An 18,126-nucleotide genomic window follows, 5' to 3' on the forward strand; every position below is an offset into this window, starting at 1 on the left:
GTTTGGTTCCTCTAGCACCACACTCTGGTCGAGCTGAATTTCTGAGTCCGAGTGAGGTGGGGCGGAGGTAGGAAGGAAGAAGAAAGTACATCCTCGTCAGGGGGAAAAACATGTTTAAAAGAGGAACAAGGAGGGGGAGGTTGTTTGCAAACATTTAATGAGGTAGGAGTTTCACATACTGTAGATGGGATATTGTGCCTATTTTAGAGAGGGTAACACTGAGGCTGAAGAGAGAAGGTGACTTGCCCAAGGCTGTACAGCAGAGTGCCCTGACTGGTTTCCATGGCACTGTGGCATCCGGCAGAGCCACAGTGACAGAGTTGGGGGTGGCCCGGCTCCTGCATGCGCACCCTTAGCTGACTCTGTCACTGGGGCCTGTATCCTTCCAGTTTCTATAGAGCAAGGGAGGGGCTGCCCTCTGCTTTTCATAGCCAACAAGGAGCAGGGCTTAGGCTTCTTACAGCTTAAAAGGAGAAGGTCAAGGAAATGGCAACCAACCTTTCTCTTTTCTTGAGTTTCTTTTTTGTGGCCTCCAGAAATAATCCTGGGCTCTGCAGAGCCTGTTTCAGGCTCATGGTCTACCCTACCCCGCCCCCATTTCCGGCAAAACCAGGCTGAGGGCTGGGCTGCTAGCGAAGCTGACAGCAAGAGTGACAGCCCTGTCCTGTCGCTGGTGAGTCAGTGCCAGGAGGTGGCTGCCTGCTGACTCACCCACTCCTTCCGCAGGCTCCAGGGGCCCCTACAGCAGCCTGACTCCAGCCAGCCCTGGGCCATGGGGGAAGGAGATGGAAAAGGGGCTTGGCTCCCTCTGACCCTTCACCCAGCCCCTGCACCCTGGAGCAGGGCTACAGGCAGTGTGACCATTGTGCTGTTATTGGCCTAAACACATAGCAACAGGAAAACAACCCCAAAACCCCAGCCTTAAGAGCAAGTCCAACAGTGCGCGACTCCCCAGGTCAGGAGAAGCCCTGATGTGCGCAGAATCTGCAGATGGGGCCGCTCTCGGCCCTGCCTCTGGCTGTGGAAACAGGCCTCCAAGTACCCAAGGTAGGCATTTTGGTGGCCCTCCCCAAGCTCCTCTTTCTCCTCCAGCCCAGCTGTGGGTACCAAGTGCCCTGGAAGTCTACTGAGTGGTGTCCAGGGTCCCCTCAGACAACATCCCAGGGACTTGACCTTCCTCTGTGTGTCCAGGCTGTCAGGCCCAGCTCTCAGGGACTCTTTGACCAGAGACGTCTTTGAAGCCTACCCTTGACCAGACACGGAACCTTGTCCTTCCTCTGAACTTGTAGAATAATTTTTGTTTCTGTAACAAAACGAGCCCCTCCCTCCTTCTCTAGTCGTTAGTGCTGTGAAGGTGGGACGGTGACCCAGTACCCCTGTGATGGCCCTGGGCCAGGTGTGTAGCAGGTGCTCAATCAGCCAGAGCTTTTGTTCCCTCCCGCCACCTCCCCCAGAGAGAATTGCCCCAGGTAAGCGAGTGCCTGCCCAGAGCAGAGTGGGCAGATGACTTCCCAAGAGCACATTACAGCAAAGGGTGACCCTGTTCCTTTCAAAGCATGGCTTTACCCATGGAGCCAGCAGGGTTTGGGCTTCCTGCACAAGGATGTTGTGTTTGTGCCACCAGTCTTAGGTGTTAGGTCCTTGGTCAAGGGGAAGACATTCTGGCCACCCACCCCGCAGGTTCTCAGCTCATGGTGAGGAACCCAGGCAGCTGAGGTGTGGGGTTAACGACTCTACAGGCCCCACCAGAAAGTGTTAGCTGAGCATGGTAGCTCCCATCTATAATCTCAGCACTTTGGGAGGCCAAGGCGGGTGGATCACTTGAGGTCAGGAGTTTGAGACTAGCCTGGCCAACATGGTGAAACCCCATCTCTACTAAAAATACTAAATAATTAGCTGGGCGTGGTGGCACAGCTATTCAGGAGGCTGTAATCCCAGCTATTCAGGAGGCTGAGAAACGAGAATCCCTTGGACCCAGGTGGCGGAGGTTGCAGAGAGCTGAGATTGCACCCTGCACTCCAGCTTGGGCAACAGAGTTAGACTCTGTCTCAAAAAAAAAAAAAAAAAAAAAAGTCATAAGTACCTGCAGGGAAAAACCCAACATGGGCCCTTAAGTTCCCTTTCAGAGTGGAAGGGAAGGGTTGGTGGTCAGGGACAATCCAGGGCTTTTAGCCAAAAGCGTTGAGCCCTCACTGGGGCAGCACAAAACTCGGGATAAATCCAGGTTCTAACTCTGGCCTTGGGGGCCCCATCCCCTCTTCCTCTCTGCCACACTCTGGCTTTCTGTTTCTTCACTATGTGCACCATGGCCCTCTTTACACCTGCTGTTCTCTGCTCTTAGAACAGTGTTCCCCCAGTTCTTTGCCCCTAGTTCTTTGCCTCAGCTTCAGTGTGGTTAAAAGCTTGTTCCCTAGAGCCGAGCTTCTGGATTTGAATCCAGCTGTATGACCTTGGGCAAGTGGCTTTACTTCTCTGGGCCTCTTTCCATCATCCGGGCTGGTGAGGAGTAAGTGAGTGAGTTGGTGCCTGGAAAGGGCTTGGCACAGGGCCTGCCCACAGTGAGTCCTCAGCGAGCTGCTGTTGTTATGAAATGTCACGTCCGCAGAGGGGCCTACTTTGTTGCCTTCTGTGTGCTGGGCACTGTCGTAAATAATTGCTCATTTATGTGTTTAGTGTCTATCTCCCCTTCTGCAGGTCAGCTTGGTAGGGCTCACCCACTGTCTCCAGTTCCTAGAGCAGTGCCTGGCACATAGTAGGGTGAGTTAACAGCCACTGCTTGCCAAAGCCACTCAAACCTTTGTTCTAACCCTGGACCTCTGAGATGCAGAGGGGAAGTGACTTGGCCTGCATGACCCAGCTTTCTGACCTCGCCCACTGCCCTTTCCCCGACTTAGCTGCTTGGGCTCTGCTGTGGGGCACCTCCGTTTGGAGTATGGTGTGTGCCTCAAACACCTTCATCTGGGGCAGCGCCAGCCACCCTGCCTCATCCTGGCCCTTCCCAGGCCATCCTGCCACCGGGAGCCTGCCGTGCCTCCACCCCTCCCCCTGCAACTGGCACGGTGGCACTCTCCTTGCTGCCTCTCCTCTGCTGCCAGACTGTGGTTCTCTGGGGCTTTGGGCCAGGTCCTGCCACTTCCAAGGAGATGATAAAACAGTTTGGACCCAGTCCCCAGACCTTGTGTTCACCTGCCAATGTTTTTATGAGGGGAAGGTGACAAGTTGGCTGTCTATTGGACTCATACCGTGTCTCGCCACCCCCGGCGTTGTTCCAGAGGCTTGTTCTTTGCAAAACCTGCTCACTGTCATCCACTCTTCCCCAGCAAACCACAGACTAAGAAGAACTACGTGGTCTGGCTGGTCCCCATCCAGAGGTCACCTTGCCCCAGGGTGGCACCAAGGTCATGGAGTTGGGACGTGGGTGCAAATCCTGGCCCACTGTCCTGTAGCTGTGGGACCTGGGATAAGGCTTCCCCCTTCTCTGAGCCTCAGTCTCCTGATCTGTGAAAGGCAAGGCTGATGAGGCCGGGGGTGAGGTAGAGGCTTTTCTGCAGGGCTTAGTGTGATCCAGGCAGGAGGCTTCTAGCGGAGGTCGGGGGTCTCTGAGGGTAGACCCGTACTTTGGTGGGGTGGAGGTTGCAGTTAAATCAGGAGAGGGGAGGACCTCACCCGAGGATGTTGAACCCCAGGTAGATAACAAGCCCCTGTCCCAGAGATGGCATGCTGAAACAATTTCCTCAACAGAATTCACTTTCACTACGACCAGAATATTTTTGCTCATTGTTTCGGCTTTGTTCCGGGCGAAACAATGCCTGGCTTCCCGGATGACCTCACCGGGACAAGCCATCAGGGCTGTAGGCCAGCCTGGTCAGCATCTCCGCACGAGCCCATTCTTCCCTTTGCCACGGCCACCTTAGGTGACCTGGGGGCAGTAGTGTGACCAAAGAGAACAAACTGGCCACAGGCTGAGTCAGGCCCCCTCTGCATTTGTGTTTGACCCAGGTGGTGGTTTAGAAACTGAAAAGTGTGTGTGTGCGTACAAACCAGATTTCAACATCTCTTGAGAAGCTGGAGGATCCAGCCCCAGTGGGCCCCAGTCCCGAAGGCACCTGCAGTAGTGGGAGCTAAGGAGAGCTGCCTGTGAGAGTCCAGACTCCTCCTGTCCCCTGGTTCCCACTCTTCCCTGCGACCTCCCCACCCCAGTGGACTCCTGTCCTTTGCCCGCCAGGCCTCTGGAGGCTTTGGAGCTCGCCACGCTTGAGTTAGCCTTTCCTTGGGAGCAGATAACCAACAGATACAGACCTCATGATACAATTCAATGATTCAATCTCTTAAAGGTGTACTTTTAAAATATATATAAAAGAGAAAAAAAAAGCCTTTGATTAATTTCCACTTAAAACAGCTTCTCCACTTAGAGTGGTGGAAAGCGCTTCTACTTTATTATTATGATTTTTTCATCTTTTTAGAAACAGTGTCTTGCTCTGTCACCCAGCCTGGAGTGCAGTGGCATGATCACAACTCACTGCAGCCTCCACCTCCCGGGTGCGAGTGATCCTCCTACCGCAGCCTCCTGAGTAGCTGGGACTGCAGGCGCACGTAACCACACCTGGCTAATTTTTTTTTAACTTTTTGTACAGACGGGGTCCAAATGTGTTGCCCAGGCTTATCTGGAACTCCTGGCCTCAAGCCACCCTTTCACTTCAGCCTTCCAGAGTGTTGGGATTAAAGGTGTGAGCCACCACGCCCACCCAGGAATAGCACTCTTAACAACAACTCCCTTTTTTTTTTTTTTTTTTTTGGTGCTTAATTGTTAAACACTAGGGCCAAGGAGAGTGCCCTTGGCAGGCATCACTAATAGATCCTGGCCATCCTGCTCACTGAGCCTGTACCTAGCCCAGAATCTATGGAGACAGTGGTCCAGGGAGCCCCATCAGAGTTCCCTGTTTGCTAGAGGAGGGCTCCAGTCCAGCACGCCATCTGTCCTGCCTGAGTCTGTGCTGTTTCATTAGCTGGCCTGGCCCAGCCCTGTGGCCCTTGGCACTGACTGCTCCCCAGGCCCTGTCCAGCCTCCTGAGCCCCGTCTCCATCATGTGGCCCTTCACTTCCCTGTTTGCCTTTGCCTAGTTCCCCAGTTTGTCAGCCGGCTTGCAGCTGGCTCCTTAAAGACACCAGACCCCATTTCATTTGATCCATAGCAGCTACAGTAGCTGAGAACATGGACTTCAGAGGCCAAGACAGACCTGGGGGGCATTTGGAGCTTAAGTGGCCTTTTCCTCACTGTGTGACTGTGGACAAGTGACTTCACATCTCTGTGCTTTATCAGCACAGGAAGGATGGTAGCAGCACCCACTGAGGGGATTAGCTAGGAAAATGAAAATGTGCTTGTAGTCAGTGCTCTTTTTAAAAAGATGCATATTCTGCTTGTGTATATGGTCAGTGCTTAATAAACACAGCTATCTTTTTCTTAAAAGTAACTTTTTTTTGTTTTTTTTTGGAGACAGGGTCTCGCTCTGTCACCCAGGCTGGAGTGCAGTGGGGCAATCATGGCTCACTGCAGCCTTGACCTCCGAGGCTCGAGTGACCCTCCCACCTCAGCCTCCCAAGTAGCTGGGACTACAGTCATGTGCCACCACATCCAGCTAATTTTTGTAGTTTTTGTAAAGATGGGGTTTTGCCATATTGCCCAGGCTGGAAGTTTTAAAATTGATAAATAAAAATTGTATATATTTATGGTATATAACATGATGTTTCACATCTGCGTATGTTGTAGAATGACTGGATCAAGCCAATTAACTTACGTATCACCTCGCTTCCTAAGCATTTTTTGTGTGTAGTGAGAACGCTTAAAATCTACTCTCAAGAGTTTTCAAGTGTACAATATGTTATTAATTTTAATCAGCATGACACCATGACATACATAATAGATCTATCGAACTTACTCCTCGTACATAACTGAAATTTTGTGGTTTTTGACCAGCAATTCCCCAATACCTCTAACCATCCACTTTTTCTTTCTTTCTTTCTTTCTTTATTATTTTATTTTATTTTATTTATTTTATTTTTTTGAGATGGAGTCTTGCTCTGTCGCCCAGGCTAGACTGCAGTGGTGCGATCTTGGCTCACTGCAGTGTCCGCCTCCCGGATTCCAGTGATTCTCCAGCCGTAGCTTCTTGAGTAGCTGGGATTACAGGAGTGCATCACATCATCTGGCTAATTTTTTTTTTTTTTTGTATTTTTAGTAGAGATGGGGTTTTACCATGTTGGCCAGGCTGGTCTTGAACTCCTGACCTCAAGTGATCCACCCACCTCGGCCTCCCAAAGTGCTGGAATTACAGGCGTGAGCCACCACGCCTGGCCCACTTTTTCTTTTTTTAAAACAAACACAGGGTAGAATGCTTGCCACAAAGTATAATAGAATTGCAATGTGGCTGTTTTTTTTTTTTAAAGCTACTATTTATTGATCAATTGGTATGTGCTGGGCTCTGTGCTGAATAACATTAGGCATCATCCTACTTAGTCCCTGGTCTTGTTTTTACCCTCATTTTTTACCAATGAGGAAGCTGAGGCACAGAGAGGTTGTTACTTGCTCTGGGTCACACAGCTTAGTCATGGCCTCAGCCCAGAATCTGGCTCTGGAATGGGCAGAAAAGTGAGGAAAGGAGAGAGATGCCTGCTGTGGAAAGGGCGGGGCAAGGGGTCCAGCCAGGCACTTGATTCCACAGCAAGCCTAATGGGCAGGGAGTTGTTTAGGCCTCAGTTTTCCCCACCTGTAGAATGGATGTCATCCAGGTCTCCTCTTGCCCCTGTTCTGGGACTCTAGGAGCTGCTTGCCCAATCCGCTGATCAGTTTGCTTAACCAAGAGGTTTGCTGAGAAACCTGGCCCAGAGATCCTTCTTAAAGGCCAGGTATGTGCTAGGCAGTTTGGGATGGGAGAAGCAGGCTAAATAGGAAACAGACAAGGACCTGGCCTCTTCCTAAATGCATGGCAGAAGCTCCTGAGTGGTTATGCCATTGACAATATGAGATTTAAATCATTGTTCTCCACCAGAAAGAGACATGTAGGACACTGGTTGTTAAATTGAGAAGTTCAGGGTCTGCAGGACGGCAGGGCAGGTGCAGAGAACTCTCGAGCCTCTGGGAAGGTTGCCCAGGAAAAATAGAGGCAAGGGCTTGACTTCCCCCAGAGCCTTGGACTGAGGTGGTAGATGCTGGGGGAGACGGCATCTGCAACTCAACTCAAAGCCCAGCTAGCTGGTGCTCAGGGCACCGGGAGGGATGCAGAGCAAGATATAGGGGTCTCCATTTGCAAGCAGTGCAGAGACCTCTTTCTAAGCTTTGCTCAGTGCCGGAGGCCCAGGTGGCCAGGTGGGAACTCTGGCCTTGAGCCTCTCTCTCCTTTCCACCCGTGTGTGTAGCCTCAGCCAGGCTGCTCGCTTCCCTGCGTGAGCCTCAGCTTCCTTTATCTATAAACTACCAAAGTCTCTTCCACAATAGGAGTGTTGGAGAATAGGAAACTGTGTTCATAAACAGCTCAGCCCCCAGAATAAGTCCTCACAGATCTTAATATTAAACAGGGAGACAGCAAAGGGATATTGTGTCAAGCCGTGGCATCGCTGGCACAGGGCTGCACCTGGCTGCGTGTGTTCCAAATCTGACCAGGTGATCTGCAGTTGGTTTCAGGCACAGCTGGCTCTGGCTGTCACCTCTGGAACACAGAGACAAGGAGAATGTTTAGCTGGGCACAGGGAGAGGCTTCATCCCATAGCCTCTGTATCAGTCAATTCTAATCACTTGTAGCTGTAATAACCAAAGAGGAAGCTCTTAAAATGGGGAATTATGTATCTCGGCTGCTGCAAAATAACCCTGGGCCCAGTGCCAAGGAAAACAGCCCTTGTCGGCGGGTGCAGGGACGCCTGTGGAGGAGGACTCGCTCCTGAGTACTCACTGCGCAGCGGGGTGACCAGTTGTGTGTGTGTGTGGAGGCTGGGGTGACTGGCCTAATTGCAAGTTTGCAGAGGTGCACAGAGATACTCCGGGGACTCCCTGGAGGGTGTCCTCCGAGGTCAGACTGAGCTGCAGAGGGAGAGTGGAGGCTAAGCTCCTAAGGGTTTGGATACATCACGGTCACTGTTACTCCCAGCGGAGTGACCTCAGGGCGTCTCTTGTCATCTCTGGGCCTTACTGATCTCACCCTAGGGAGGATGAAGGCTTTATATACCCCAAGGCCGGGGTGGACTGGATAGTAGTGATAGCGGTAGTAAGAGGAGATAGTCTCAAGTCATAATGCAGTTGCTGTGCGTGGAGTGTGTGCCATATCTTGTTCTAAGCACCTTCTGTGCACCCCCCCTCATTTAACCCTCACAACACTCCCACAGGGAGGGTACAGTTACCCCATTTTACAGATGAGGACACTGAAGACTAGTGGGGTTGAGTGACTTGCCTTAGGTCACCTGTTTGGGGAAGTGACTTTCAGCTTCTGGGTTGAGGCTTATATTCTGGTCCCTGTAGGGGCCAGGGTGCCTGGGGCAGCTGGCAGGGAGCCAGGGGGCTTTTTATACTGCGGCTCCAACAGCCAGTGGGGAAGGTTCAGAGGGGACTGAGCCTGAGCAGTAGGAGGCACTAAAGCAGTTCTGTGTGGCCCATGTCCCAAGGAGAAGGGGAGAGGGAAGATGGGGCCAGAGGGTCGGCAGGGGCATGTGCTGGGACCTGGTGGGCAATGGTGAGGAGCCTGTGTTTTCTTCTAGGGGTGAGCAAAGGGTTGGCCGGGGGCATGAGGACCTGATTCTGCTTTTTAATCTGCCTTCAGCTGCTGCATTGAGAATAGATCAGGGGCGGGCAGAGTAGCAGCAGGGAGACCTGTGAGGAGGCTGCCACAGATGCCAATGCAAGGGCTGAGGGGCCTGTAGCTCGTGGTTGCCATGGCGATAGAGAGCTGTGGGTGGATGCCAGGAATGTACAGGCGGGTCTTGCTGGAATGGGCTTCTTCAGGGGCAGGGCTGCTGGCTGTGTGTTCTTCAAGGCAGGTGGACCTGTGACTGCAGCCCCCACAGGTGGAGAGGTGGGTGCACCTTAGAAATGAGGAGTTGGGAGACCCCCACCATGCCAGGCACGTGACAGGTCCCCACTCTGCCCTGTTGAAAACCCCCACCCCCATCCTGGCTCAGCCCCAGGTGGTGGGACGATGGGGTCCTGAGTGTGGAAGGGGGTGGAGGCTTCATTTTGTAGGAAATCAGAGCCTAGAGCAAAGGGACTTGGGGAACCCCAGTTGCTCCTCCTCCATGTTTCTAGAGGGTTCTCGAATATTAGTGTGGCAAGTGGGTCTGTGTGCCCAGAGGGCAAAGCCGGGACTCTCAGGGTAGCCACAGTGAAGCAGACCCCAGCTCCTAGCGGGGATGGACTTGGCCCATCCCAGCTGCCAATGAGGTCATGAGCTTCTGGGTGAGGAGGCTCCAGGGTCATTTCCTGAGAAACACCTTCACTCGGAGGGAGTTGAGTCTCACATCCTCCAATTATGCGCCCACCGAGCCAGCCCACAATGGGCTGCCCTGATAACCATCGGGGGGCTGTGCAAGTCAATGCTGGAACAATGCTGGCTGCTAGGACTATTTTTACAGTAGCCATTGGCCTGTCGAATCCCGCGCCCGGCCCCGAGGGAGCAGGGCAGAGAAAGGCGGCGCGGATGCTCTGGCAGACAGAGGAAGGGCTCCATGAGCTGCCCAGAGGCTTCAGGAAGCCTTTCTTGGTCTGCTGGCCGCCAGATAGTGAAACAATTGGGGTCCCCCACCCCGAGCCAGGGAGAGGAAGGAGGTGTGGGGGAAACGGGGGTTTTGTTGTGCTTTTGTGCCTCTGTTCCTCGAGCACAGCCCCTGTGGGCCCAGCAGCTGGGGCCAAGCCAGCACATCCCCTCTCCACACCCCAAGTCCTCAGGCAGCTACTGCCTCACCCTGCCTGCAAGGCCCTGAGGCCAAGTGACTCGCCTGGTCACAGGATTGGCAAAGCCAGGGTTTGCAGTTGTCACCAGCTGCCTGTGGATGCCACTCTGGGATCCACCTAACCCAGCAGCTCTTGCCTGACACCTTACTGTGTGCCAGGCATGGCATGGCGCCTGGCTCTGGGACACAGTTGTGAGCAAGGCAGGTGTGGTCCTTGTCCCCAGGAGCCTCTATTCTAGTTGAGGAGATAGGGAAGCGAGGAATTGAACAAGATACTTTCAGGTAGTGTTTGGTTCTCTGATGAGAAGACAAACTCAGATGCCCACTGGAGCCAGCCAAGCGAGTGTGTCCTGAGCTGGGTGGTGAGCTGGCCAGGGTGTGAGGGTGTGGTCGTGTGACAAGGTGGTCACATCTGCTCCAGTCAGCAATCGCCATGAGGAGTATGAGCTCACTGTGGTCCAACCTTCCAATGTTTCAAGAGAACTCAGAATTCTTGACTTTTCTCTGAAATCTGATTATTTCAGTGTTGGCCACCAGTTTGATCATGAAGACAAACAAGTTGTATCCTGGACTGCTTGGCTCTGAGTCAGCCACTTCTGCTGTCATCCTTTTTATTCTGCAGATGGGGAAACTGATGCTCAGAGAGGGGCGAGTAGGCCTAGTAGCTCTGATTTTCCCAGCTCATCCGTTTTCTGTGTCCCTCTGTTATGTTGTGGGTCAGCCCTTGAAGGCAGGGGACCCAGCCTTGAGCTGTTTCCTCACGCTGTGGGCTAGAAATCAGGATGCTCTTGGTAACCCTTGTCAGTTCTCAGAGAGCCAGGGGTATCCACCTTCTGCACAGACGGCCACACTGGGTGTGACTGTGGCCCTCAGGGCTGAGCTGACAGGGTGAGTGAGCACTTGGGGACCTTAGGAAGTACAGAAAGAAGAGGCTCTGGCCTGGCTGGCAGCAGACCTCCCTCTAGACTGGGGGCCAAGCATAAGTGGGCTAAGGGTAACCATGAACAGCTCCGGGGGCTTAGAGATTTGACCTTCTCCGGGGCCTCCCGTTGGCCGAGCCCAACAGGGAGCCGGAGGGCAAGGGAACCTGGCTTATAGGATCTACAGGGTCAGCCCCTGGAATCACAGCAAGCCAGAGGATGGTTAGAGAAGGGTGGACAAATGGGGATGAACAAGCACACTTGCATAATCCTCACCAGTGCAAATCCCTTATTTTTTTCTGCTAGAGATGTGACTGGTTAATAAATTGCAAATCTATTTCATAAACATCCATTCTCTATACTTGGATGGCAACCCATCTCAAATATTGTTTCCATTCCAGCCTGAAACCCCATTCCTCGTTCGTTTCCGTCTATCTGTTTTTTTAAGTTACAGTTATAAATGGTCATCCCTGTGGGCTGGGCACTGTATTAAGGCATTTGCGAAATAGGAGCCTCCATTTTTTTTAATACAAATCCAAATTTAGAAAATAGTATCTGTTAATTTCTAGAAACTGCTTGCAGGCTGTTATTTGGCAGATGCCTAGAACTGCCTGGGTGTGTTGTGTTTTGTGAAAGACGATGCTAGGGCTGGGGTGCAGGCTGAAGTGTGACACCCAGACGACAAACCTGGGGGCCTCTGGTGCTTCTCTTCAGCAGGTGCCCGAGGAATGGAACCTGCCGATTCTGTGGGTTGCAAGTGTCCACAGCCTGAATCTTGAGGTCCCTGGTCCATGAAGGGGTCTGAATGACTCCTGATGTTGCTGTCAAAGCATTGGACAGACAGGGATGCCAGGCCCCTTGCCACAGGCCTGGGCAGGTGGGAGCCGGCTCGTGGATGAGGAAGCAGAGATTGTGTCTGAGACATACAGGTGGTTCTTCATCAGCTGCAGGATGCTTCTCTTTTGTCCCCCATAGAAAGCAAGGAGATGGCCACCAAGGAGAAGCTGCAGTGTCTGAAAGATTTCCACAAGGACATCCTGAAGCCCTCACCAGGGAAGAGCCCAGGCACGCGGCCTGAGGACGAGGCTGAGGGAAAACCTCCGCAGAGGGAGAAGTGGTCTAGCAAGATCGACTTTGTGCTCTCTGTGGCTGGCGGCTTCGTGGGCTTGGGCAATGTCTGGCGCTTCCCGTACCTCTGCTACAAGAATGGTGGAGGTGAGCTTGGGCCGGGCCACAGGGGAGCCCATCCAGTACAAAGTGGCCTTAGAGTTGGAGGCTGGGACCAGAGCGTGGGTGGCCTCTCTTTCCCTGCTTTCCCTGGCCCCCCCTTGACCTCCATGAGGTCAGCCTGCCATGCTCCTGCCAACCCCACCCTTAGAGACAGGGGATAAGCCCGACTGAGAATCAGAGTGCTGTTCTGCAGGGCCTTTCTGTGTTACCTTGAGCAGGTCCCTCAGCCTCTCTGGTCCTCCAGTTTGCCACCTCCAAAGAGGCAGGACAAGGCCAGGCTTGTGTCTCCCAAGCCCCAGACATTCACACACCTCCTTATCTGTCCCCCATGTCTACTTGCCTCTGACTGTTTCTTTATCTTTCCTTTAATATTCATGTTTGCTTTTCTAACTTTACCAAATGTACTCCAGAAAGCAAATTCTGTTACCCGCTATAGATGGAAAACTGGTATTATTTGTCATGCTCAAAGGTATCCAGGAATAAAAAGTACAGTGAAGATATTTTTTAAATGTAGTGACTGCGCTTGGTTGGGTTGATGAGTTGGTTGGTTTGGGTTTTTGGATTTTGGTTTGCTTTTGTTTTTGTGTTTTTGCCTGCTGAAGGCTCCGAGCAGGAACCCTCTGACAGGTCTTCTGTTACGGGGTTGTGTTGAGGTCAGGCAGCACCTAGCGGTGGTTTCTTGCTGGTGCCATGATGGGGTTGAAGAGAACCGGATAGGGAGGAACTGCTCACGGCTGGCGACTGCTTGTTGTCAAAGGCTTGTGTGTCAGCAGAGATGGGCATGCCTTGTGCTGCCCACATTGGTAGAACCACCTTTTGGGGAATTTTCCCTTAGAGCCTGGTTTCTTAACCTTTTGTAGGTCTCAGGCCCCTTTGGGACTCTGATGAGTGTCCTAGATGCTCCCCAGAACAAAGCACATATACTAGACCCAAGTTGCCCACAGTTTCAAAGGGTTTATGGACCCGCTGAAGCCATTAGTGGACACCAGGTAGGATCCCCTGCCCCGATGCTTTGCCCCCCCATTCTTCCCCTTGGTCCCGCCCCCACCGGAGATACCTACCCTCTGCCCCTTACCACCGCACCCTTCCTAGCTGGTGCTTTTCTGCCTCCTGCCCTGGGCAGGCCTGGGGAGGGTAGGTGAAGGCCCCAACAAAGAGGCGACGTGTGAGTGGGTCTTAGAGGCCAAGCCGTCCTTGTTCAGGGGACAGATGTGGAGGAGACAGGCAGGCAGTAGGCACAGCTGACATGAAGGCTCTGAGGCAGCCGGGCGCGGTGGCTCACGCCTGTAATCCCAGCACTTTGGGAGGCCAAGGCGGGCGGATCACGAGGTCAGGAGATCGAGAACATCCTGACTAACATGGTGAAACCCTGTCTCTACTAAAAAATACAAAAAATTAGCCGGGCGTGGTGGCGGGCGCCTGTAGTCCCAGCTACTCGGGAGGCTGAGGCAGGAGAATGGTGTGAACCCAAGAGGCGGAGCTTGCAGTGAGCTGAGATCACGCCACTGCATTCCAGCCTGGGCAACAGAGCAAGACTCCACCTCAAAAAAAAAAAAAAAAGAAGGCTCTGAGGCTTGAAGTCCCTGGTAGATTTGAAGGTGAGAGGGAGGGCACACTGGAAAGGTGAAACCAGCTGGCCAGGTGGGCAGGGCCTGGAGCATTTCCCACCAGATCCAAGAGTTTGGCCTTGAGCCTCATGCCCCTCATGCATTCTCTCTGGTTCCATTGGCTGGGAGGGCTTGGGAGCCTTCTGTGTTGGCGCTGCCATGGCCACAGCCTCACTTTTGCCCATTCTGCTCTCTGCAGGTGCGTTTCTCATACCATATTTTATTTTCCTGTTTGGGAGCGGCCTGCCTGTGTTTTTCTTGGAGATCATCATAGGCCAGTACACCTCTGAAGGGGGCATCACCTGCTGGGAAAAGATCTGCCCCTTGTTCTCTGGTGAGTATGGGATAGAGGTCACTTGGGGCCTGGCGCTCATCAGTTCCACACATTTTTATTGAGCACCTATTGTCTGCCAGGTCCATTGGAGCCTCATGCACATCACTTAGCTCTGTGCTGACACAAGATAGCAGCCAGTACAGTACCAGTGTGATGCGGATGCTGCTGCTTAGGAGTACGGGGAAAGGAGATGTGGCAAGTGCCTAGCACGCAGTAGCTGCTCAGTCAGGCCCAGCATGCCCACTTCCCTAGGTTGTTGCATAGAGAAGCCTGCAGCTGCACTGTTCACAGTAGCAAAGACATGGAATCAGCTTAGGTGCCCATCAGTGGTGGACTGGATAAAGAAAATGTGGTGCATATATACCATGGAAGACTATGCAGCCATAAAGAATAGCAGTATGGCCTTTGCAGCAACGTGGATACAGCTGAAGGTCATTATCCTAAGTGAACTGATGCAGAAACAGAAAAACAAATACCACGTATTCTTGCTTATAGGTGGAAACTCAACCTTGGGTATACAGGGACATAAAGATGGGAACAACAGACACTGGGGACTCCAAAAGGGGTGGGGAGCAAGGGGTGAAAGACTACCTATTGCATACTATGTTCACTACTTGGGTGGCGGGAATCTATGGAAGTGCAAACCTCAGTTTCATGCAATATGCTCCTGTCACAAACCTGCACCTGCACCCCCTGAATCTAAACAAGAAAAAAGAAGCCTGTAGCTACTTGGCAGTAGAGTGCAGCAGATAAACATTCAGGTTCAGGAGGCTTTCTGTCTGGGTTCAAGTCTCATTAACTCCCCTTGATAGTTTTGTGACTTTGAGAAGGTCACTTTATACTTCAATTTTCTCATCTATGAAATAGAAATATAGTCGTATGTTTACTTCACAGGGTTGCTATGAAGACAAAATGACATAGCCACGTAGAATGCTTTGTACACAGTCAGCATCAAATGAATGGTAGCTTCATTAGTCCTATGTCTAGTACTTAGTATGCACACTAAATAATCACTGTTATGATTTAATTGGCAGAGACGGGAACATATGTGAGTCTCTTCATTCGGTCATCCACATAAATCCATTTATCCTTAAGCCTTTCTTCCATTAAACCACTCAGTAATTAGACTATCCATCCATTTTCCATTCATCTATCCATCTATTCATCGTTCCATTCATCTACCCAACCTTCTAACCTACCACCATCCATACATCCATCTAACAAACTGATTATCTATGCAACAAATGAATATCTATCCATCAATCCAACATTCTTCAATTTAGCTGTTTATCCATTCATCTGGCCATTCATTCAATCATCCAACTATCCATCTGTTCATTCATCCATCTATTTATCTCATCAATTCAGCTATCCATCCATCCATCCATCCATCCATCCAAACATCCAACCATCCAACCATCCAATCAACCATCCTCTTTATTATCTATCTTTTCATCCATCCATCTATTTATCCATCCATCCATTGTTCTATCCCCCCTGCCCCCTGCCATCCATCCCATTTATCTAACCATCTGTTGTTTCACCTTTCCATTCAACTAGCCATCCATTCACCCTATAAATATTTGGTGGTCACTGTTGAAAGGCCTCTTGTGGCCTGGGGCCTGGGGATACCATGGCCTTCCAGTTGAGTATGTGGCCGTGGTGGGTCTGGCCTCCCTCAGATGTTTACTCATCTCATTTGCCCAACCTGCAGGTATCGGCTATGCCTCCATTGTAATTGTGTCCCTCCTGAATGTCTACTACATCGTCATCCTGGCCTGGGCCACATACTACCTGTTCCAGTCCTTCCAGAAGGAGCTGCCCTGGGCACACTGCAATCACAGCTGGAACACACCTCACTGCATGGAGGACACCATGCGCAAGAACAAGAGTGTCTGGATCACCATCAGCTCCACCAACTTCACCTCCCCTGTCATCGAGTTCTGGGAGTAAGGCCACCTCATTGAAGCAAGGAGGAGGACATGGGTGGGGCAGAGAGGATGGCCCACTTCCTTATCTCCTCCCCTGGGATGCAGGAGCCACTGTCTTCGGGGGAGTGGGAGGAGGGTGCAGATCTGGAGATAAATTTATGCCTTTGGCCATAGACAGGACTGGAATCCCAGTTCTGCCACTTACTGGCTCTTTGACCTTAGGCAAGCCACTCCTCCTTTCTGAGCCTCAGTTTCTTTACCTGTAAGATAAAAAGCATGAATCATTACTACCCTGTGAGGCAGGTATGCATACTTATGTTGTCTAAAAATGATACAGTTTTCTTAATGTATTTTAGAAAAAAATATATTCTGTTATTGCACAGAGAAAAATGCATATATGAAGCTGAAGTAGTTAAGTGGAAAGTGAGTAGGTAGAGTGAAAAAGATGCATCAGTTAGCTTTTGCTATGTAACAACCATCCCCAAACTTGGCGGCCTTAAACAACAACAATTTATTTAGCTCTTGATTGTTCTGCTTGTTGGCAGTTTGGGCTGAGCTTGGCTGGGCAGTTCTTCTGGTCTTGGTCTCCTTCATGTGTCTGCAGGCAACTGTAGGTCCTCCGGGTAGCTCTTCTGGGGTTTGGCCGGCTATTGGCTGGAGTGTGAGGGGCAACTGGTCCCTGTGGTTTCATCACCCAGCAGGCTAGCCTGGGCTTGTCACCGGCCACTAAGCAAGCACTCTAGGAACAAGAAACGGTCAATCCCCGAAACCCAAGTGCTTTTCAAGCCTCTGTCTGTATCATTTTTGTTCATGTCCCTTTGGCCAAAGAAAGCCACAAGACAAACCCAGATTCAAGAGGTGGAGGAAATAAATTCTGTCTCTTCATGAGAGGAGTGAAGAACTGTAGTCAGTAACTACAGGGAGGATACAGAGGACAAACATCAGAAAGGCGGGATGTGGAGTCCTGATCTTGGGGAACTCTTGAGTGAGCTGATGTGTGGAGACATTCTTCTAACATAGTGCTTAGAGGCTGATCAAAAATAGGCTAGTGCATCATTTCCCTCTTCTTCATAAGCCAGCCTTGGGGCTCAGCACTCAAGTGCAGCCCCTTGACCCTGGAAATAACTGAGATGAGGCCTTGAGTGAAGGTTGTGAGCCAGGGGCAGGGGTGCTGTTAAGGAAGAGGGTGGTTCTGGTTCTGAATCATCACGAGATGACAGTCCCTGTCTTTTGTGTGTGGTTTTGCCATTTTCAAGGTGTTTACCCACCTCTTAGGAGCTGGCCCACGAATGGGCCAGAGAAGAGGGAGCGGCCTGCCGACTGGCCCCAGCCATGCTTTGGGGTCAGGGCTGGGACATCGTTGGCAAAGAAGGGGTCGGTTGCCCTCACTGGTGTGGAGCCCTTACTTGGGCGGTCCGTGTCACTGTCGCTGCTCCAGGCCTTCAGTGTATGCTCAGGGCAGGTCCTTAGGCCCACTGTCACTGGGGGTTCCTCTTGTGTGTATATTTTCCACTTACAAACAAAAGGGACATTGGAAGCACAGTCATTGCCCCTCGGTTCCCCGCCCCCTGGGGAGCTGAGTTCACAGACAAAGAAAGGCTGGCACTTCCTTTTTCTCACTTGAATGGGGTCCAAGGCACAGCCTTGTCCTTTCTCTGCTGTTTTTGGCGTGGCCTGAAAACCGGGCCTTCCCCACTCCTGGACACTGGTGCTCAGCCAGTTACTGAAGGCGTTTGCTGGGACCTCCTTGCCTCAGACATTGACTGGCCTGCCTGGGTTTGAACCCTCACTTTGCCACTTCTAGCTTAGGCAGAAGTGTCCCGCTCTCTGGGCCGTGGTATCCTCACCTGCACCTGGGGAGATGGCAGTGCTGACATCCCAAGGTTGTAGGATGGCCCTGACTGCATGAGATCGTGGGTGGCCAGCCCTGAGAATCCATTATTATTATTATTTCTGTTACTTTTGTTTTTGAGACAGAGTCTCACTCTGTTGCCAGGCTGGAGTGCAGTGGCGTGATCTCGGCTCACTGCAACCTTCAGCTCCCTGGTTCAAGCAATTCTCCTGCCTCAGCCTCCCAAGTAGCTGGGATTACAGGAACGCACCACTATGTCCAGCTAATTTTTGTATTTTTGGTAGAGATGGGGTTTCACCATGTTGGCCAGGATGGTCTCAAT

At 51.7% G+C, this 18,126-nt stretch overlaps 1 protein-coding gene across 3 annotated transcripts in view; it reads left to right on the forward strand.

The window, feature by feature from the left end:
* The window catches only part of SLC6A6 (solute carrier family 6 member 6), an 87,843-nt gene that overhangs the window by 30,112 nt on the left and 39,605 nt on the right, over positions 1 to 18,126 (forward strand). For 2 of the 3 annotated variants that reach the window (XM_031009224.3, XM_055381073.2), the window contains 3 exons: positions 11,826 to 12,065; positions 13,887 to 14,021; positions 15,736 to 15,970. In XM_031009224.3, the coding sequence (XP_030865084.1) occupies positions 11,837 to 12,065; positions 13,887 to 14,021; positions 15,736 to 15,970 (599 nt within the window). In that variant the 5' untranslated portion in view covers positions 11,826 to 11,836. Of the gene's footprint in view, positions 1 to 691; positions 1,048 to 11,825; positions 12,066 to 13,886; positions 14,022 to 15,735; positions 15,971 to 18,126 lie in introns of those variants that run through there. The other variant, XM_019024308.4, reaches the window with a different exon arrangement.

This window comes from Gorilla gorilla, chromosome 2 (genome assembly GCF_029281585.2).
Source record: "Gorilla gorilla gorilla isolate KB3781 chromosome 2, NHGRI_mGorGor1-v2.1_pri, whole genome shotgun sequence".
Classification (NCBI taxonomy): Eukaryota; Metazoa; Chordata; class Mammalia; order Primates; family Hominidae; genus Gorilla; species Gorilla gorilla.